Source organism: Malania oleifera, chromosome 10 (genome assembly GCF_029873635.1).
Source record: "Malania oleifera isolate guangnan ecotype guangnan chromosome 10, ASM2987363v1, whole genome shotgun sequence".
NCBI lineage: Eukaryota > Viridiplantae > Streptophyta > Magnoliopsida > Santalales > Ximeniaceae > Malania > Malania oleifera.
Window position 1 is genome coordinate 44634790 of NC_080426.1, and position 22931 is coordinate 44657720.

Consider the following 22931-nt stretch of genomic DNA (forward strand, 5'->3'; position numbering starts at 1 on the left):
GCCCTTTAATAAACTTTCTTTCCTGATCAAAAAAATTTCATATATGTAAGTTTACCTGAATTTTGTAAACCAGCTGCTTCCATATAGATCGAGTTCTTAACTAATTAATTGGGAGGAATGATTGTATTTATATTCAGTCTGGGTGATGCAAGACCTTAACAAATGAGGATTACAACAATGAACTAGGATAGTGTTTCCTGTCAAACAGTTCAGCCTTCAGAGATAGGTAGTACAAGCAGAGGCCAGTTTTAAATTATCATTACAAAAAATTAAGATTAGTGTTTATGTAGAATGGTTCAGACATGTTGCCTTGGCAATATAATTGTCCAAATAATATTTCTTGTTTTCTAAATTCTTCACTTTCTTGAGGATTATCAATGCATTAACTGACAGTAATACTATCAACAAAGTGGATTTGTATCATGACTTCAAATGAAGAGACTAAAACAAAGTGAATGCAAGATCCTTAACAAGAAGTTATCCAGTTCACATGAAAAAAACCACAATTGGAAAGGTCAAGCATGGCCAAGTTAAATCACTCACGGCAATGTGAGATGTCTTCGCCTAATTAAGCACTGAAATAAGCAAAGATATTTTTATAAATTAAGCACAGTAATTTACCCAATTGAGGGGCTCTATAGCCACAATAATACTTCTATATGCACACAGGCTTCCATCAGAGGAAGACCAATGCACGTGCACATGCGTGCGCACAAACAGACAAATATGCACTTCAAAAGCATACCTCAATACCCTCAACAGTCTCCCTGTATCCAGACTGAACAAACTCCCTGGTAAGGGTTTCCTCTGGACAATTCGTAGTTTGGGGGTGAAAGTCAGGTGGTCCAAGCCTGAGAACACAACAGCAACAAATAGTGAGGCAAGAGACCACCCCAATCAAATTTAGAACCACAATTGCCTAGCAACCAGAAATTTCTCTGCCTTTGATGCCCAATTTAATATTATAATACAAATATGCACTGAAAAAATAACAACTAACAAAAAATTTGGAAAATTTTCAAACTGAAACACAATTCCACTTTGTTAACTTTCTAAAATTTCCAGTTACATATTTTGTAACCAGAAAAGAGAGGGGGGGATGCTAAACCGAACTAGAGTTCAACCTGTTATCAATATGATGAAATGTGATTTGATCTTATTGGAGCACTTACCGGGAATTTAGAGCTTCTTTATCACACTTCAATTTGTATGGAGTGAGATGGGATGGTCGCCTGCAACACCAAGCATAGTTCAACAAATAGCAAGAAGTATATAGACAAATTAAATTTAAAAAATGAGTATAACTTTTATGAATTACATTTGAACACACAAAAAGGACCTCTGAAGTGAAGTGGGATAGCATGAACAGTAAGCAAAGTAAAAATGCATGACAGTGTAAATAAAAATAATCAAATGCAGTAATAGAGCAGATCAAGACCAAAGAATGGCTTTGTATCTTTCCAATCAAACAATTACCACAAGGCATTAGAAAACATGGCAGTGGACACATGTGTGGTGAGCAAAGATATCACTAGGTTTTACAAGCTGAATTCTGAAAAGGAAGAGACTTAATCCACGCTGGATAGAATGAGCACTGCCAAAGAAACAAAATGATCTAGCCAGAGAGATCATTCACAAGAAAGGATGTTTTTAAAGTCTTGAGAACCATTGTGAGCAAAGATACTGACTGACATTGTCACTTCCAAAAGATACCAAACAATTATTCAAGTTAACTGCATGAGGCCAACAATAATTACAAGAGCAAGACAACAAGAATTTTTTTCCTCTCCCTCCACACACCCCCACCCCACCCTTTAAAAAAAAATTTAAAAGTGCAGGGATAAAAAGTGAAAGTAGATAGACATGGACCTCATAAAACCCTTTCACAGTAAAACAGCAAGAAAAAGATTGAACATAACTCTACAGAGGCACTTGGTGTGCGTTATCCTGAAAGATTCCATGAAATGTCGCACACTGATATTCACTTTTAAGAATCCGACAGGAATCCCACATGGCAGGAGAATTCAAGATAAACCCTACATGGGAATCCAAAACCCTAGCCCTCTTTATATTATGATGAATTCTGGTTGGAATTCATTTTTATACAACAGAAATATTCTTATTAGTTTGTTCAAAGAACTGAACTGCCCCTGCTCTTCATTTGCTTGGAGAAGTCATAATACAAGCTGCATGCCTGCAACAAACATCTAGCCATCTCCTCCTCTCCACGAGGCTCCCAGACATCTCCTCCTCTCCACCAGGCCCCCACCCATCTCCTCCTCTCCACCGCCACCCCCAACACTATTGAAGTCTCTGTGCATTTCCAGCATTGTTCACCTTCAGTAAGTCCAATTAGAATCATTAGACAAAAGGATTTGCTCTCCCATTTGTTCATTCATCTCCATCTGTTTTTACATGGTTGTCAATCCATAGCAACAAGCACTTTTTTTATGTGCAATGCCCACATGTTACTCTGACAGGTCCATGTATTGATACTTGGGTATTTGTCGACTGAATTTCAACTTTTTTTCCATGCTTACAAAAGCACCATTTTTCATTTGCTACTGATTTGTTTTCTAAGGAATAGAAAATTTTCACACCCTTCTTTTACATGCAATATCCACATGTTATTCTGAAAATCACCATCATCATCGTGATTGGAGAAATTTCAAGTGAGATTCCAAAACCATTTCATTTTAACGTCTGCAACTATTATGTGTCATGGTGTTTTTGAGGAATCGCCTTGGTCAGCAAACCAAGCCCATTTTCGGGCAACCAAACCTCGAACAACACCTTTTTGCACTATGTCTGTTCGAGCACCCGAACCTTGGGTCGAGCACCCAAAAACTATCAGGATGTTCATTTTTTTACTGAGGTTAAAGTGGTTAAATGGGATTATTTTCTTTAAACAAATTTAAAACTTTTTTAATAATGCCCATTGAGTCCCCAACGGTCATAATTTTGCCTATGCCTATATATACAAGCTCATTTGCAAAATTAGTTATGGATTAGCAATTAGGATTAAGCTAAAATTCTCTCTATTTTTCAAAACCCTTTTTTGCTCATATTACTCCCATACACTCTCCCAATCCGATTTTCTTGATTAAGCCAAGCTTAGTGTGATAGGGCCTTGAGTGCTAGAGATCCATCCTATATTGCTTAATACTCTCAACATTATGCTTGATTGTTTGTTGATTTTTTAGAGTTAAGCAAAGAGTTATCCCACAGATTTTATTTGATAAATCTAGTGTTGGAAAAACTCATTAGCTTAAGGATCTTTGCATTATCATTGCAAGATTCCTTTAGCTATACTTTTGGTGTGCAAGTATTTTACAAGCTATATTATTTTTCAAACAACTCTTGAGTCTATTTCATTGAAGAAAATATTTTTTGAATTGATTTGAATATTGTTGCAGCATCTTTGTAACCCTGATTTATTATTGAGATTTGAATATCTTGTTTCAAAGAAATAGCTGTTTATACACTCTTGAGCATACTTGTGATTATATCTTGTTGAGTGTTGCTTGCACAAAAATCACATCACTGAACTTACTGTTCCTATGTCATTGATGTGCATTGATTGATTGTTAGTGGTACATGTATGCTTAGTTAAGAAGCATTTATTTGTCCGCAAAAATTATATTGTTTGTTGTATTCCAGGCGTGAGCCTAAAGAGGGAGACTAGCCCTATTGAATAGTCCCGAATCGTCTTAGACCCAATTAGGAAAGCTAAGTGCACCATCCTGGTAAGGTGTAGGTTGAGGTCAGCCCCGTGAATTGACCTGATTGTAACCGGTGCCGCTCCACCCGTTAAGTGAGCTTATAATGTAATCCCTGTGCGGGTGTGCCAAGGTGGGGACGTAGGTAGTATTGGCTGAACCCCGATAACATATCGTGTGTCTGTTTATATTTCCACATTTTATATTCCTGCACGTGTATGTTATAGTGTGAATGATGCGCATGATTTAAATTTCCGCATATTATATTTATCTGCATATTTGGGATTGCCTAGAAAGACCTTAGGTTGTGAAATACTATTAATATCTGGTTTAACCTAGGAATAAGTTTTAAAATTCCAATTCACCCCCCCCTCTTGGGAATACACCAAAGCTAACATACCTTCATGGCCAACAGCACATCATGCAATGATTAGCAATAGTTTATCTTCATGACAAAAGTCACTCAATAAGTTGAAGTTTTTATACAATGTCATCGAACCAAACAAACCAAAAATCCAACCTTAGGAAAAATTGATTGGATAAATGCAGCCTACATAGGCATGATTTTGGGCTGCAATAAGCTTATTTAGGGAAAATATTTAGATTGAGCATTACCAAGTCCTAATCTAAAATACACACAAAAACTAAGAATTTTGAAAATTACAACAAACAACAACAAAACCAAACCTTAGTCCCACTAAATGGGACCGCCTATATGAATCATTTTCCGCCAATTTATGCAATCATTGACCATTTCTTTTGATAGATTCAAGGATATTAAATCCTTACTCACTATCTCCTCCCAAGTTATTTTAGGTCTACCCCTATCCCTTCTATTGCCCCCCACATTAATTAAGTCACTTTTCCTCACAGGTGCACTATATGGCCTACGTTGCAAGTATCCATACCATCTGAGTCGTCCCTCCCTTATCTTATCTTCTATAGGAGTTACACCTAACTTACCACGAATATGCTCATTCCTTAATTTATTTTTCAATGTTATACTACTCATCCATTTAAGCATTCTCATCTCGGCAACTTTTACTTTTTGGATATTATGTTTCTTTGTCACCCAACATTCTGATCCATATAGCATAGCTAGTCTTATAGCTGTCCTATAAAACTTTCCTTTCAATTTTAAGGGTATTTTACAATCACATAGCACACTTAAAGCACTTCTATATTTTACCCAACCTGCTTTAACTCTATGCATTACATCTTCTTCAATTTCTCCTTCAGCTTGCATAATAGATCCAAGGTATCAAAATCTACAACTGCTATTTATTTCTTCATCATCAAGTTTAACTTTGTTTCCAATATTCCTCCTATCATTACTAAAATTACATTTCATATATTCTGTTTTATTTCTACTTATCCTAAACTCTCTAGATTCCAAAGTTTCTCTCCATAATTCTAACTCAGCCTCTACTCCGTCCCTAATTTCGTCAATTAATACAATATCATCTGCAAACAACATACTCCATGGAATCTCCTTTTGAATACTCTTAATCAATTGGTCCATCACTAAAGCAAAAAGATAAAGACTCAAAGCAGATCCTTGATGTACACCCATGGTAATTGGAAATTCTCTAGTTTCTCTATCTATAGTCCTTACACTAGTCATTACTCCATCACACATATCCTTAATGACATCGGTACACCTACAACATACACCTTTTTTTTCTAAAACCCACCATAGATATGCTTTCTCAAGATCAATAAATATCACATGCAAGTCCCTCTTTTTTTTCCCTAAACTTTTCCATTAATCTTCTTAAAAGATAAATAGCTTTTGTGGAAGATCTTCCAAGCATAAAACCAAATTAATTTTCTAAGATCTTCGTTTCTAACCTTAATTTTTGTTCAACTACCCTTTCCCATAGTTTCATCGTATGACTCATAAGTTTAATTCCACGATAGTTATTACAATTTTGAATATCTCCTTTATTTTTGTATATAGGTATTAAAGTGCTTTTCCTTCATTCATCTGGCATTTTCTTAGTTTTTACAATTGTATTAAATAATTAGTTAACCATATAATTCCGTTATCACCCAAGCATTTCCAAACTTCAATTGGGATGTTATCTAATCTCATAGCTTTCCCATTTTTCATTTTTTTAGTGCAAACTTAACTTTATTAACTCTAATTTTGCAAATAAATCTTTTATTTTTAGTCTTTTCCTCATTTGACAATTCTAAGTTTAAGCCTTCTACTTGGTTTTCGTTAAACAATTTACTAAAGTAACTTCGCCATCTTTCTTTAATATCTTCGTCCTTAACCAAGACAATATCATCCTCATTTTTTATACATTTTGCATTTCCTAAGTCCTTGCTCTTCCTTTCTCTAGCTTTAGCAAGTTTAAATATATCTCTTTCCCCTTCTTTTGTACCTAATCTATCATACAAACTATTAAATGATTTATATTTAGCTTCACTAACGGCCCTTTTTGCATCTTTTCTTATCTCCTTATATTTTTCAAAGTTATCTCTGTTTCTACATTTTTGCCATGTTTTATACCAAATTCTTTTTGTCTTTATGATTTTTTGTACATCTTTATCCCACCACCAACTCTTTTAGCTATTTGAGAATCTCCCCCTTGATTCACCTAAAATCTCTTTCGCTATCTTTTTAATAAAGCTAGCTAATCTATTCCAAAGAGTATTTGTATCTATCCCATCCTCTATGGCCCAATACCCATCTTTGATCATTATATCTTTAAATTTTATTATATTTTCTCCTTTTAGGTTCCACCGTCTAGTTCTCCTACACTAGTTTATTTTATCATTTTTCTTCCATTTTTTAATATATATATCTAACCCTAAGACTTTATGTTGTGTGGTTAGGCTTTCACCTGGAATAACTTTACAATCCTTGCATGTTAAACGATCTACCCTCCTAGTTAAAAAAATATCTATTTGACTTCTATTTTGCCCACTTTTAAAGGTTATTAAGTGTTCTTCTCTCTTCTTAAAGTAAGTATTCATTATACTAAAATCATATGACATAGCAAAGTCTTAGATCATCTCCCCAGACTCATTTTTGTCTCCATATCTATATCCTTTATATGTCCTCTCATAATTTTTATTATCTCTTCCAGCGTGTCCATTTAGATCTCTTCCTATAAATATTTCTCAATCCCTGGTATGCCTTGTATAATACTATCCATATCTTCCCAAAATTGTCTCTTAAGATTTTTTGCTAAGCCAACTTGAGGAGCATAAGCACTAATGATATTTATTATCTCTTGTCCTAATACCATCTTGATTTTTATAATTTTATCCCTTACTCTAGTTACATCCACAACGCTATCTTTTAAGTTTTTGTCTATAATAATGCCTACTCCAAATTAAGCCAACGAGTATCAAAAGGTTCAGCGTGGCTTTTCAAATATATATTTTGATATAACTTGACTTATGAGTATGCCACCACCAAATGACAAAGATTTTGACAAACTATCGAACTTTCTTCTCCACAAATATTATTGTCACTTTGTAAGTTGACCTTTTTAACTGTACCTAAATGAGAATGTTAAGATGGAATAGTGGTAACACTAACTTCAATTTGGTACACAAAGGCGCAAAATTAATGGAACTAATTTATTAAAAAAAAAAAACGGAAGTCAATGAAGATGATGCAAAAATGACGTGATAAATTTGTTTTGTTCCATTAAACTCCACTCATTCCTAATTGCCAAACATGTCGAAGATGATAAGATACAGAATAAATACAGCCATAGTGGCATAGGTCCATATGATGAAATATGAAAAGAAAAATGAGATGATTTAGGCACTAGCAGTGCAGGCTAAATAGTGCACCCGGCAAAAAAGAGTGAGCAAGTTGACTTTTTTTGGGTAAACAACTTCATTGAGGTTAAGAGGTTGTCAAGAGGGTCAATAGATTTACTTGTTGGCAATGAGGAGCAATAATTTCAAGGGAGGTGCTAATTAGATATTCCCACTTACCCCAAGGTTGAGATCAATAGAAGGACAAGGAGACTCAAAAACTTATTGATGGAATAGAAATGAGATTGACATGTCAAGGAGGTTAGATAATTCCCTTCGACTGTTTAAGAGTATGAAGAAGGATCAAAGGGAGTTGGAGAACTTGAAAAGTTCCAATAATTATGACGGATGATGTTTGAAGCTGTCTTCATTTTTTTTCTTTTTCTTTTTTTCCAGTTTTTTTTTTTTTTCTTTCTATTTTTGTTTGCCTTAGTAGCTTTGAAGACTGCTCATCCCTCTCTAATTTGTATCTTTCCTTTTCTCTTAAAAGATTTCTTCTGTTACTAAAAAACCTTGAACACAAAAACGTTTTTGGGAGGAGAATGGTAGGCATAGATAAACTTGTATGGATTGACAGCATTAACTTTCTAATGATTTCACACTAGATCTAAAAGAAAGGCAGACAAACATTCATGTAGCAGACCTAAATGGGCAAGAGTTTAACTTATGTTGTTATTGTTGCTCGTACTAACTGTTGACTTTAGTTTCGTTTATTTTTGCTTATGTCACATTTCATGAATGTAGCGAGGAATCTTAAATATTTTTTCTACATTAGTTTTTTAACTATTTTGAGCTATCAAATCTAACTTAGAAAATGTTACAAACTTCAGTCAATATAAGTAAATATAAAATTCAAAAGCAGGTCCAAAGTTAGCAAAGGGAAGGGAGACCTAGAACTCATTCAGATCTGCTCATAACTGTCTCGCATAGCTGACAAATTGATGATGTTGTGAAATGTTAGCAACATCAGAGGCATTTTTAAACTTGTCCTCTCTTTCTAAAGGGACTTGCAAACATCAGATCAATCAGGTAGCACAAAGCAAGAAAACAAGGGGCAGAGGCAAAATGCAATACCATGTCTGCTTTGTGATATAAAAACTGATCAATTGAAAATACAAAGAGACACAATTTATGGCATGAGAAAAAAGATAGCCAAAAAAATCTGAAATTAGTTTTTTTTTTTTTAAACTGATCAATTGACATATTGAATTTTTAATATCCCATTGTCCAGTTATCCAAGATCCATTGGCATGGTGAGAATCTCTTTAGCACATTATGTTAATCAAACATAAATTTACAATTGCATGTGGCCATGAAACATGCTGAAATTCATACCCATAACTAAAATTATACATATATCAGTTGAGGATATCTGAGAGATCTGGGGTATAGAAAGAAAGGAGTCTTAAAATTCATAACAACAAAATGGTCAATAATTTACCTCGAATTCAGAGAGATATTGCCTGGCAGTGAAGATGCATCAGCCCGGGCAGCATCCCTAGCTGATGCCCCACCAATTGCAGCGTTATTAACTGCACTAGTGCAGCTAGCAGCATTATACCTTTGCATTTCTCCCAACTATTATCGGCATACTGCCAACAGCATCAAACCACTACAAGAAGCTACCCAAGCCATACTGCAACTAAAGAAATGCTTGTCAGATTACATCTAATCTTGAACTGCTGATGCAAAAACCACACAAGCACTGTGAATTCAACTTAGCATGATAAATAATTAACAAAAAGCAAAAGAGTCAAGAAGGTGCTACACACAAGCATATGACCTCAAGTATGAAATCTATAAACTGCAGATCTTCCGTCAGCTGCAGCATTTGAATAAATTTCATTTGTCCATGCTGGGAAATCATAGCAAAGCATGAAACCAAGTTCTTGGAACCCAAGACATGCTACATGAGATGCATAGTTTCTGATCCAAAAGAAAAGGAGCTATAGAAATATAAGGGAAAAGATAATATAACAAGTGAAAAAGAGCTTGAAATACAGGATGCTATAGAAAGAAAAATAGACTGGACAAGACATAAAAAGACAAGCAGCCCAGAGCTGCCCAATAAGTAACTATTTTCTTCTTGCCAGCTTTAAGTTTAGAATAATGTGAAATTTATCCCTAAATAGCCTTTTAAGTCGCGTATAATGAAGTTTCGAAGGGAAAGATAAATTTTTAAAACCTAAATAAAGCACAACCCTTTGACTGCAGTTGCTAATATAAAGTCTTAAGGTTTGTGCATGTTGAACCCTAAAGTTTTAGCACATGAGTGCTTAAATAAAATAAATGTGGACTAATAAAAATAAAATGTGAAAGCTTTGGAAAAATATAACAGAATTGTTTACAGGGCTAATACACATAAATGCCGTAGTTGCAGCCCCAGGGCAAAGTAGTACCATTAGTTGATTCAGTTAGGGTGATCTGTAAGCATCAACTGAAAAACCAACAATAAACACTGAAAAATCAAACCTTCTCCCTACAACCCAAAGCAATAACAGCCCAACACCGAGCCAGATTCAAATACTAATATAACGGTCAAATTGAACAAAGAACCAGGGTATGTTACCAATGAAAAACAGCAAACCAGAAAACAAATACAATAATAAGCAAAATCACCTGAAATCTCAAAAATTACAGTGAATCCGGATTGGATTCTTTGTCACACTATAACGACATACACACCAAATCATAGAAATTGCGACCCGAAGCAGAACATTTCGAAGCACGCCTCAGAAAATTCAGCTGAAATCCAGCGTAACAATGATTAAATCTGGAGAAACAACGACTTATCGTTCTAGGGTTTCGAGAAACTGGAGTTTGAGGTGTGAACGCGCAGTAAGGAAGGGTTTTGAAGGGCAGTTTGGTAAAAAGGCGAAACTTTCAGGGGAAAATGGAAGGAGAGCGTACCTTGGAGAGATTCGAGATTGAAGGAGAGGGCGAATCGCAGAGGGGGGTGAGAGAGAGGAGAAAGAGGGACAGGCAAAGACGCGAAAGGCTTTGACTCTTGAGCTTTGCTGATGATGACGACGATGCCTGTGTCTTGCTTCCGGTGTTAGGAAGAGAGAGAGAGAGAGAGAGAGAGAGAGAGAGAGGAGAGAGGGGGGATCTAGTGAAATTAATGTATATTTTATTTGAAATTACACTCTTATTTCCAAGCTTGGGTCTATTGACCTATGCTTGTTGAAAGACAAATGCATTCTAAAATGTCAATCAATAACCTAATTATTGCATTATAATGTACCCTATCCACCATGGCATCTCTAATAACCAAACTATGAAGAATGACTATATTTTGTCCCATTTTTTTAGTACAATAACAAAATGTTCGATAAATCACTTAGCAAGATGCATTTTTTCTAATTAGAAAGTTAAGCATCTATAAACTTAAAATATAGTACTTTATTATGTTAAAGCACTAAGAATAATCCATAAGCAACATTTTGAAATTTGATCTCTTAATTTAACAATGAATTAAGCGAGGATTGTCATCCATAAGAACAAAAAGGATGATAATTTGTCATGCAAGCTTTAATAAGATTCAAGGTTTCTATAGAATTAGGTACCACTATAGCTTTCAATAACCCATCTTGCCAACCAACCTACATCATATACTTAATTCATCAACTCTACCACCATATTTATGACCTTCTCAACAATATTTGAATTATTCGAACATTAAACCTCAATTGATCTAATAAGACATCTAAATGTTATAATGTGGAGAATGCTCTTGTTACCATATTTGTGACCCTTTTAACAATATTTGAAATATACAAGCATTATACCTTATATGATCTAATAAGACGTCTGACTGTCATAAGGTGAAGAATGTCTTTCAAATTGTCGTTGATATTCTTAAGTAAAAAAAATTTCAGCTAATCAATTTGACATCTAAATAACAAGTTCTTTGATCAAATTCTTAGAAAATTGAAGTACAATCATCCACCATATCAACTCTGCCACCACATTTATAACCCTTTCAACAATATTTGAAACATTCAAGCATTAAACCTCATATGATCTAATAAGGCATCTGAATGTTATAAGGTGAAAAATGTCTTTCAAACTATCGTTGACAATGATTGTTAAGCAAAAAAAAAAAAAATCAGTGGATAACTATCCATCTAATCAATTTGGCATCTAAATAACAAGTTCTTACATAAATATCCTACAAAATTGAAGCATGATCATCCACTTGGTTTGTAATTAGCCCTAGCTAGGAATTCAGAGGAATTATTTCAGTGTTTTGTCTTGAAAACAGTAGCATTTCGCATTATCAATTATTTGGTGGATAATACTATAATGAAAAAATGTCGCATCTAAATAGTAAGGCCTCAAACCATTATCCTAGAAAATCAAAACGCAATCATCCACTAGAGTCGTAACTTGCATTAACTAATAATTTAAAGGAATCATTTACATTCAATAACATCAACATTCCAAGCTCTCCAAAAAAGCTCAAACAAATAGCAATAAAATTCTCTCTACTCATCTTTCCTCCTTATTACACACCATCCAACACAATGTTGTTCTTTAGTGGAACATCCACAAAAAGGCAAGAAAAAGTTTTAAGATAGATTAACACTCCTATTTGTCTAGACATTTATATACTGGGACAATCATTAAGGTAGATAATGTGTCATCCAGAGCCCTGTCACACCATCCATGCATGCTCAAGTCCACCGAGCCTCTTCTCAACTACAAAACATTTATTAAATTTGGAATATGATATACAAGTTACACAAATTGGGTTTTTAAAAAGGAAATGTTGCATTTAGACCTACATGTACTCCTTACAAATCAAGGTTGAGCTAATATCACCATTTTTCGAACAAAAGAAAGCCTAATCAAGTGTAATGAGAGTAATTATCTAAACTCGGACATATAAAAGCATCTTATTAGTGCCAACAAGTTGCAAGAAAGGTTTGCTCTAACTAAATTTTATAAAGCAAAGAAAATGATAGTAAAAATGTTTTGTTAAATGGAAGGAAGTGCATAAAAAGTTTTGACCTTAATAACTATTTAAGTGTGCTCATCAAACCATGTTGATGGGTTCTTCTTTAACCTATTGAATAATGGCTTAAGAGTTATTCTTAAGTTTGGAATAAAATCTGCAACATCATTAAGACAACCCGAAAATCTTTGTAATTGAATTTTGTATTTGATTTCATTTGGAAATTTATCTGCAAATTCTATCGTCTTTGTAGTTGAGTAATTGTAATTGATAAATATTATGTCCTAAAAATCTAACATTAGCTTAAAATAATTTAATTTTTGGTTAAGAGACCACAAGGCCATTCTTTCTTATTACTTCAAAGAAAATGTTAAGAATGTTTGAAATGTTGTTTAATTGATTCAGAGTATACAAGAACATCAGTTATGTATACAATTGTAAATTTTGTATAAGGATTAAAAATTTCATTCACTATATTTTGAAACTATGAAGATGCATTTTTTAGACCAAAGGGCATTACATTCCATTTCGTAATGTCCAAATGGCACAGTGAATGCAGTTTTATATTTATCTTCTTCTGCTATTTGAATTTGCCAAAATAACGATTTCATACCAAATTTTGAAAAGATTGATGCTTTGAATAATTGATTTAATAAGTCTTTTTTGTTAGGTATTGAATACCTTATCCACTACAAGGCTTCATTTAAAGGTTTGTACTTAATGACTAATCTTGGAGCACCTATTTAGATTTTTGCTTGATTTTGGACATAAAATGCAAAACAGCTCCAAGGAGATTTGTTTATTCTTATTAGTTTCTTGTCAAGTAAATCTTTGATTTCTCTTTTGCAATATTCAAGCAGTTTTTGATTCATTTGAATTGGTCTTGCCTTAGTAGGTATCTTGTCTTCTATAAAACCCTTTACATAAGGTAATTTTACCATAGACTTTTTTCTTGACCAAAATGCATTGGGTAAATTTGAACAAACTTTTTTTTCTAATTTTTCTTTAAATTGTTCAATTTTGCTTTTGATTTATGGGGTTTGAATTCTTTCTTTAATTTTTTTATGATAGATTTCTTTTGATAATTGTTTAATATGTATTCTTTTTTGCCGAATTAAATTAATTCTTTTGACAACAAGATTCTTTAAAATATTAATTTTTTTTCTTTCATTTTGTCCAAAAATTCAAATATAATTTATTGACCTCCTATTGGAGTATGAATACCATTTTCATCTACTTGAAAGGGATAAATCAGAATGAAAAATGGTGTTCCTAATATGATTTCCTATTGCATATTTTTGATAAGTATGAATGTAGTTTTTAAACATATCTCTTTATTACAAATACGTACATTTGATATTTTGTATTGTATTTGTAATCTTGCATTATTTGCTCCATATAATTGAGTAGTAGTTTTTTCATAATATTGTGTTGGAATGAGTCCCTCTTAAACACAATTCATGTCTGCTCCAGTGTCTAACAAGAACAAATGTATTATTAATTACAATTTTAACTTCTATATATCACTTATGTATATTGACTTTTGATAGGAATCCTAGAAAAGCTTCCTTCTCACCATCTATTTGAAAGTTATTTTCTTCGTCTTCTTGTTCATCTTCAGATTCTATTATTTCAATTTTTTCTTTACCTTTGTCACTGTATGAGCTAACTTTTATTGGTAGATTATTCATTTCTTTTTTCTTTTTATTTATTTATTTCCTCTTTTGTATTATTAACTTCGCATTATAAATCTTGGATAGTTGCCTGGTTATTTGTATTATTGACCAAAAGTTCATTTTCCCTATATCTGCTAATAATCTCTGTAATATCATAACCCTTTCGAAACTTAGGTTTTTCTTCTTTAATTAATTGTTCTTTTAATTTTGTTAAGTATTTGTTTTTGGCTTTTGGATCTTCTATATGTTCAATCATTTCTCACATTACTTCACTTTCTTTTGTAATTACATTAAGAGATTTTGAACATTTATTACAAAAACAAAATCCTGCTTCTTCATTACATGATTCTTCATTTAAGGATGATTCTGAATAATTTGAGGAAGAGGTGTCTTGTATCTTATGAATAATTTCTTCTGATTCTGATGATTCAGATGATAATTCTGATTCACTGCTTATGATTAATGAAATCATTCTTCTTTTAAGTTTATCATTACAATTTAATTCTTTAATCTCTTGTTTAATTCTACAATTTTTAGCGCAGTGACCATTTTTTCCACATTTGAAACAAGTTATTTCCCTTATATCATTATATTTTGTTATACTTTTTTATGGCTTAGAATAATTTGAATAATTTTTCTTTTTCTTTCTGTAATAATTTTTGTCATAACTTTTGTAATATCTTTTAGATGGCTTTTTATAATTTTTTTTTATGATGCTTATGTCCTTTTGAAGGAGCTTGGATCCTTTCATACCCATATTGAGTACAAAAATCTCCTAATTCTCATTTATTCTTTTTAAATTCATTTTTCATTTGAGATTGTATCTTGAGTTCGTTGCATAATTTTAGACCCTCATGATTTGTTGACTTTTTTAGTCCTATCTCGTTTTTGATAGTGACAAATATAAGATATTTAACGTTTGCCCTGAGTTTGTGTGCAAGATTAGTCTTACTTAAATGGGCAAGATCATATGGTGTGTATGGTGACTCGAAGAAAATGATGAAGACAATGTGTTTAAATTGTTGTAATTTATATTTCATTATTTTGAGTCTATAATTATATTTCCAAAGGTCTGTAACAGTCTGCAAATTATGCATGTAGGAACTACAAGTTCAAAGGCCTTAGAATGACCCTAGGTCTCTGGATATCACTTGAAAATCGAGAGACCTTAGACAAGACTTCGGTCGACCGATTCCAGGTTTTTTAGGCTTAGTCATAGAGCCTTGACCTTAGAATGATCCTAGGTCCTTACACTTACACATAAAATAGTCTCCAAGATCACATATAATATCAGGGGAATCAACTGAATTAAATCAAGACTTAAATGGCTAAATCACAAGGGTTTCGGGTGACCGAACTAGGCAAGTTAAATTGCCTTGGGCGACCGAATCGTTGAAAGGTCAAACAGTTGACCAGACTTTAGGTGACCGAACCGAAAAGGGCACCACCGTCTTCGATCAACCAAACATCCATTCTTACTTTTTCCACCAACTCAGCAGCCCGAACTCTCACGTTCAAAACTGCCTCGGGCTATCGAATATTCAATTTCGGTAAACCAAACTTGATACTAGGCAACCAAACGACGCTCTTTTGAAAAATTGCCTCGGCTCAACAAACTGAACCCTTATTCAAGCACCCAAACCTTGAAAAGTCACTTTTCCTATTATGTTTATTCGGACGACCGAACGAAGGGTCAGGGGCCCGAAACTCTCGGGTTGTCCTAATTTTTACCGTGGTTATTTTAAGTTAAACAAGGTTAAATTTCTTAAATGTTTTAAAAACAAATATAATAATTTCCTGTGTATCCCCAACAGTTATAATTTTAATCTTCTCTATATATAGGGGCTCATTTGCTCTGATTGTGAGGCAATTAGCAATTTGATTAGCAAAAACTCTCTGAAATTCCCTAAGCCTTATTTTCTCACACAAACCCTATACACCCATATACTACCATTCCTTTGAAAAATCAAGCTTTGTGAGTGTGTTATTCATTGTGTACTATTACTAGAAACCCTCTTTTGTTTATTACATTGTTGATTTTTTGGATTGAGGGTTGAGCTTAGTTTTCCCTCCAGATTTAATTTAATAAATCTTTTGAGTGGAAAAAATTATAGCATGTGGATCTTTGCACTCATATTGCAAGACAATTTAGCTCATATTTTTGTGTGTGCAAAAATCTTTTTGCAAGCTCGTATTTGAATATCTCTTTGTGCTTTGATATTGAGAAAATATTTTTGAGATATTCTGATTACTCTTGGTACAAATCTTTGAAACCCTAAAACTGTGATTGAGACTTTTATCTAAACATAATTTCAAAGATTAGCTTGTAGATATACTCTTGTGCTTAAACTTGAGATAATCTTTACTTTGAGTGTTGATTGCACATATACACCATTGAGCTTATAGTTCTTACATTATTGGTGGTGTGCATTGATTATACTTTGCTGAATTGTTGTACAAATTTGCTTGTGTTAGAAGCACTTTTCATTGTACAAAAATGTTTATCTGATTGTATTCCAGGCGTGGTCTGAGGGGATTGGGGTTAGCCTTGTGAATTTGACCTAGAGCCTTCTTCGCCTCACAAGCAGAGTGTGTAAAGGTTAAGGTCAGCCCTGTGCTAATTGACCGAGTTGTATTTAGGTGCCGCTCCACCCGTTAAGTCAGCAATAGTGGTAAATCTCGGGCTTGCTAGCTGAGGCGAGAATGTAAGCAGTATTGGCCGAATCCCGATAACATATCGTGTATGTACTTTACATTTCAGCACTTTATATTTACTGCACATGTATGTTATTCTCAATTGTCTGTGAATGTTGCGCATGATTTAATTTCCACACATTATATTTATCTACACATTTGGAATTGCATAGATAGACCCTAGCTTGTGTATATACTACTACTGGATAGTTTAACCTAGGAGATAAATTTTTAAATTTTTAATTCACCCCCCTTTTGGGAATACACCAAAGTCAACAATTGGTATAAAAGTCTCGTAGCATTGACTTAAACATTTTTGCTAAAGATTGGGATGACTCTCATTGGTGTATCCCCATTTGGAAAGGGACGATCACCTTCAAGTCCTCCATTGTTTTGTGGTGTTAACTACATTCACTGGAAAATTCGAATGAGCATTTTTATAAAATTTAGGGACTAGAGGGCCTAACAGGTGAGTGATAAATAAATTTGTATGCCAGGTGAAAATGATAATAGTTTAATGCATGCAAATTCATATGTCATGAATTTATTATATTGTACTATAGATTCTTATATTTTTCATGAAATTATGGCATGTAAAAATGCAAGAGAGATCTGGGTTGAACTCGAAAAGAAGTACGGAGAGACCCAGGAAAAGGAGGCCACCACTTCAGAAATGTCAAGCTCAAAGGAACTGGAAGTGGTAAATCACGGGGTAATTGCTTTAACAGACACAATGGTATATGATTCTATCTTTGCCTCTATTGATGATTCTTGTGTTGAATGCTATAATGTGTCTTATGCTAAATCATCTGTTGATAATACTGTTCATGATGCATGCAATGATTTTGGTGAAAAATATTGCGATATATCCTTTAATGAATAATGTAATAAATTTACTGTTAAGAGCATGCCTTCCTCCAAAGAACTAGAAAATAGTTTGTTTAAAATGCATAAGTTTCTAGTTCGGGTGTCTAAGCCGGAAAATCTTTTTAAGAAAAAAAAAAAAGAAACTGACAATGCAGTTGGAAAAATTGAAAGAGCATCATGCTATTCTAGAGAAGAAAAAACTGAAAAAATATTGAATATTAATTGCTTGGAAGGAAATGAAAAGAAGAATAATTATATTAAATCCTTGGGAGTTAAAAGGAATAAATCTTTGAAAAAGGGTTCACATGTTAAGCCCAACAATCATAAAAATGCGTCAATGAGTAAAAACCGAATAAATAAGCATAATCTTTCACGAGCATATAAAATTTGCTTATTTCGAAAAATGAAATAGCTCTTTCAATCTACTTGTCCATCTAGAAGTGCTAGAGGATTAGAAAAGGAGAAGGCGTGGATAGTTATGAAAGCAAACCTTGTAGGATCTAAGGAAGATCAGATTCCAATAGAAGTTATATAAATATTTTCATCTTCCCTTAACTCCTAAGCTTAGGGAGTGGTTTGGGGTTAAAATATATAAACCTAGTATCTACATCCACTTCCAATTGGATATGGCATCTTTGCCAGGTAATTAATTTCAAATGCTTAACTCATGCTTAAATATAACACCGTAAGTTAAGCCATTGTTGTCCATTGCATAAGTTTGAGTTTTAGGAAATAAAATCCTTCTAGTTAAACCGTTGACTCTATAAGTGCAATCTTGTTTTGATAATGACAAATCACTTGGTATTTGATTTGTGCATTGAGAATGTGAGCAGGAACATTACTTAGCATGCACGGAAGGTGATGAAGTCATGGAAGCCACGAGGATTAAAACATATATAACCTGGCGCAATCTATGGAACTAAAAGAGTAGAAGAATGAAGATGCAAGCATCAAGTTCAAAATCGTCATGGGAATGGGTATTTAGAATTGATGTATGTGCATATTTTATATGATATAACTAGAAGCTCAAAATATGCCCTACACATGCATCTCATGAAAACCTTTAAGGGTTAAACATGGACTTAGGGAACTTATTTTGAACCCCGAAGAATTTTTTATAAGAGATTAAAGCAAAAGGGCTCAAATAAATTTGAAAACTAAACTGAAAATTCTGAAGTTGGTATGCCCAGATGACTGAGAGGTACTCTCAGAAGTTTGAAGATACAACCTCAGACGACTGAAGTTTTCCTTCAAACATCTGAAGAATTTCCTCAGAAGACTGAAAAATTAGTTTAGTCATCTGAAAATTTAATTACTAAAACACAAAACAGGCAGAATAGACGTCTGAACTTTCAGTTCAATCCTTTGAACTGTGACTGTAGAAGACTGGACCCACAGTTCAGTCGTCTGACCCTGTATCCAGATTATATTTTTTAGTACTTTAAGGACATCAAACGTCTGAACCCAAATGCTTAGTCGTATGAACCTGCGGGAACTTTAAAAATTTGAACTTTAGCAAGAAAACACGCAAGTTATTCACTTGATCAAATGGTCAGGACTTATCCTAAGGCCGAAATTACTTATATAAAAAACCTCTAAACCCTAGTGTCTCACTTTTTGCATATGATTGAGGAGCCTTGAACATTCTTGTACATCTTTTGAAAAGATTTGAATACTATTCCAAAGAATCATAGCCTGCACTGCAAAGAACACACATTTACTTGGGCATTCGCATATTCAAAATCTGAGCAAATACACACGCAACTTTTGCCAAATTTAGGTTTGATCTTGAGGTTTGGAAAAATAGTTTATTGAGCTTTCAATTTTTTATTAATCGATCATATTCTCCATTATTCGTTTATTGAAAAATCTTTTTGGGAGCAAGAAACTTATTTTCCTATAGTTATTTATTTGAAAAATCTTTTGGGAATAACTTTCTAAAGTTTGAATCCTTGTGATATTCAAAGTTGTGTCTTTATTCAAAGAGATCTATCTTATTGGTGCAAAAAGTATTTGAAAAATATTATTTAAATATTTGAAATATTCAAAGTCATATTTTTTATTCAAAGATTTAATCGTAAGAGTTATTTGATAGCAAGAACTTAGATCTGCATAATACCCAAAAACTTTTTCATCTCAATAACTTATTCTTGAATATTCATTATAAGAGATTGAAATTATTTAATTGCAAATACTAAGAGCCTTTAAATAGATATTCTTGAGGAATATTATTTTTGAAACAAAGTGTTTAAATCTTTACAATATTCAAAGTCGTATATTTATTCAAAGATTCAACTTGACAACTTATTGATAGCAAGAACATAGATCTGCACATTATTAAAGATTATTTTTGAAAGGATCTTATTTTCTAATCTTGCATAAAGTATTCTGAAATCGAACCTTACGTTTCTCCAAAGCATTTATTTATAAAATCATTTTTGGGAGATATTGATTTAAAAGGTAAATTTGTGAAGCATATCATTCATATAACGATCTTATCGTTACATACATAGTGAGCTTCAAGTTTTATCATATGAATATGTGTTAGGAATTTTTATTGTACTCATTAGCTTGTTCAGAAGCATCTGAGTATTCAGGAATTTCATCAATCTATTGTATTGACGGTTCGGGTTGTGAACCGAGAAGGAAGAAGCTATGCCTTGTATAAGCAGCGGAGTAGGAGGAAGTTGTGCCACTTGTAAGCAGCGGAGTAGGAGGAAGTTGCGCCTCTTGTAAGCAGCGAAGTTGGAGGAAGCTGTTCCTCTTGTAAGCAGCGGATTTGTAACGGGAAGCTTCATCCTAGATAAAGGAGCGGGATTAGTGAATCCTTGGGGGTTTTTCCCAAGGCGAGGACGTAGGTCAGATTTGGCCGAACCTCGTTAAAAATTTGGTGTCTGCGTTCTCTCTCTATATCTTTATATTTCCGTACTTATATTCATATTATACTTGCTGTGTATGCTTTAAATATTAGTATATATGAATATCTAAAATATGTGAGAATAATTAGATAATACTTAATTAATTGAGATATCCACTAAGTAAATCAATTTAGTTGCATACTACTGAAATCGGTATATATCCAAACTTGTAAATAAATGGTTGGGTTTTCAATTAAGGATTGAAATACCAAAATATTTTTAAATACCCAGTTCACCCCCCTCTTTGGATTATACTTAAATTAACAATTGGTATCAAAGTCTCGTTACATAGACTTAAACGTATTTTTTTTGTAAAAAGATCACGATGACTTATTTTGGTGTATCCCCGTTTTGTGAGGGAAAATTCTCTACAAGCCCTCCAATATTTTATGGTGAAAATTTTGCTGATTGGAAACTAAGAATAACTGTTTTTTATCAAACCAATGGATTGGAAGACTTGGAGAGTAATTTCTCAAGGGAATTTTGTGCCCATGAAAATTGTCAATAATGTTGAAATTCCGAAGTTAGAAAATGAGTTTAATTAAAATGACATGGAATTGATGCAAGTAAATTTCAGTGCCATGAATATTCTATTTCTTGCCTTAGATACTAATGTATTTCATGAAATTAAATCATGTCAAAGTGCTAAGGATATATGGGAAGAACTCGATAAGAGATTTGGAGAGGCCAAAGGAAAGAAGTCCACCACTTGGGAAAATTCATGCTCAAATAATCAGGTTGTGGAAAATTGTGACCTGATTGCATTAGTTGATGAAGAGGTACACTCTACTCATTCTAGTTTTCATAATGATTCCCAAAATGATTCATGCAATGATTGTGATATATCTTGTGATACATATTGTGATAACTCTGGTAGTAAATATTATGATGAATCTAATAATGATAACATGTCATCTTATAAGGAACTACAAAAGGGATTTGCTAAGGCTTATAAAATTTTAACAATGATGTCTAAAAAGAAAATAATGTTGGAAAATGAAAATAAAAACTTAGCAAAATAGTTAGAAGATTTAGAGTCTCATACTTTCTCGGAAAAAGAAAAGGTTGAAAAGGAATTAGAAATTAAAAGATCAGTAACCAAAAATGAGGCATCATTGAAAGATTTAGAAACAAAAATTAGTGTTGAAAAAGAAAAGGATTTGAAAATCATGAAATTAGAAAACAAGAATGATATGATGGCAAAAGAGCCGAAAGAATTAAGATCCAAGATTTCAAGTGCTAATGCAAAATATATTCAAATTTTTGAATCTTGAATGTAAAGTAAACAAAATGATCGATGAATTTGTAAAATTACTAGCTATTTGCAAAGGCTTAAAGAATTTAAAAATTCAAGACCTAGAAAGAAAGGTAGAAGATCAAGCTAAGATCATCCACACATTTACTAAGGGAAAAGAAAATTTTGACAAACTCTTTGGTTCTCAAAAGATGACGTTAGACAAAGAAGGTATAGGTTACGATGGAATTGAAAATAGGAGAAGGAAGAACTTATACATGGGGTATTTTGTTAAAGCGTCAAAATTCTATGCTAGTACCTCTTCCGGTTCGTTTGCTCACTATCACGACCTGCTCATTTTTCACCTTTTTTTTTTTTTATATATTATCAACATCATAAGATCAATACTACATATCCCACAATCCAGCTCAGCAGGTCACCATCCACCTGGACCCGTGGGTACTAGTGATATAACAAAACATACAGTAGAAGCCTACGCAGCAGAAAGTATGAAATTATATACATCTCATCATAATGAGCCCAATACATACCAGAGTACTACAACCACTAACTCTCAGTATATACATCCCAAAAATAAATCTAGGGACAATTCCCTCAAAAATCTAACTATCCCTACCAAGACTTACCCTTTGCAGAGCGCAGATAAACAACACTAATTCTGCGGGTCTTTTCCCGCTCTCCTATCCGGGGCTCCTAAAAAGTTAATGAAATTTAGGGGTGAGACACCTCTCAGTAAGGGAAATAAACTAATACTAGTGTGAAGCAACATGAGTATATCGTGTTCTACATATACCATACATAACATATTCAATACTGTTTATCAAATATGGGAAAACATCTGTATTATCAAAACATGGCAGAACATACTACATTTTCATAAACATTTCTCATCTCATATCATAATAATAATAATAACATAAAAACCATCTCGGTAGGTTAGCTGATTGTTGTCATGTATTACCCCCATATGACTGGGTTGTGTGGCCCGAAGGCGGGACCTGACAATGGTTGGCCGACCATTGCCAAGTCGATAGTCTAGTTTGTAGGTCTGATGGGTCTACC

The 22931-nt window shown here is 33.3% G+C and overlaps 1 protein-coding gene across 6 annotated transcripts in view; it reads right to left on the reverse strand.

Annotated features, from left to right (window-relative positions):
- LOC131166328 (mediator of RNA polymerase II transcription subunit 12) overlaps nt 1-10628 on the reverse strand; it is a 28901-nt gene extending 18273 nt beyond the window's left edge. Inside the window, exons 1-6 of one of the 6 annotated variants that reach the window (XM_058124778.1) lie at nt 10413-10628; nt 10122-10247; nt 9286-9428; nt 8944-9138; nt 1173-1232; nt 746-851 (exon numbers count right to left, since the gene is read on the reverse strand). In XM_058124778.1, coding sequence (XP_057980761.1) covers nt 746-851; nt 1173-1232; nt 8944-9071 — 294 coding nt within the window. In that variant the 5' untranslated portion in view covers nt 9072-9138; nt 9286-9428; nt 10122-10247; nt 10413-10628. Of the gene's footprint in view, nt 1-745; nt 852-1172; nt 1233-8943; nt 9145-9274; nt 9449-10121 lie in introns of all 6 variants that reach the window. The other 5 variants (XM_058124780.1, XM_058124781.1, XM_058124783.1 and 2 more) reach the window with 5 other exon arrangements.
- Nucleotides 10629-22931: the final 12303 nt, after the last annotated feature.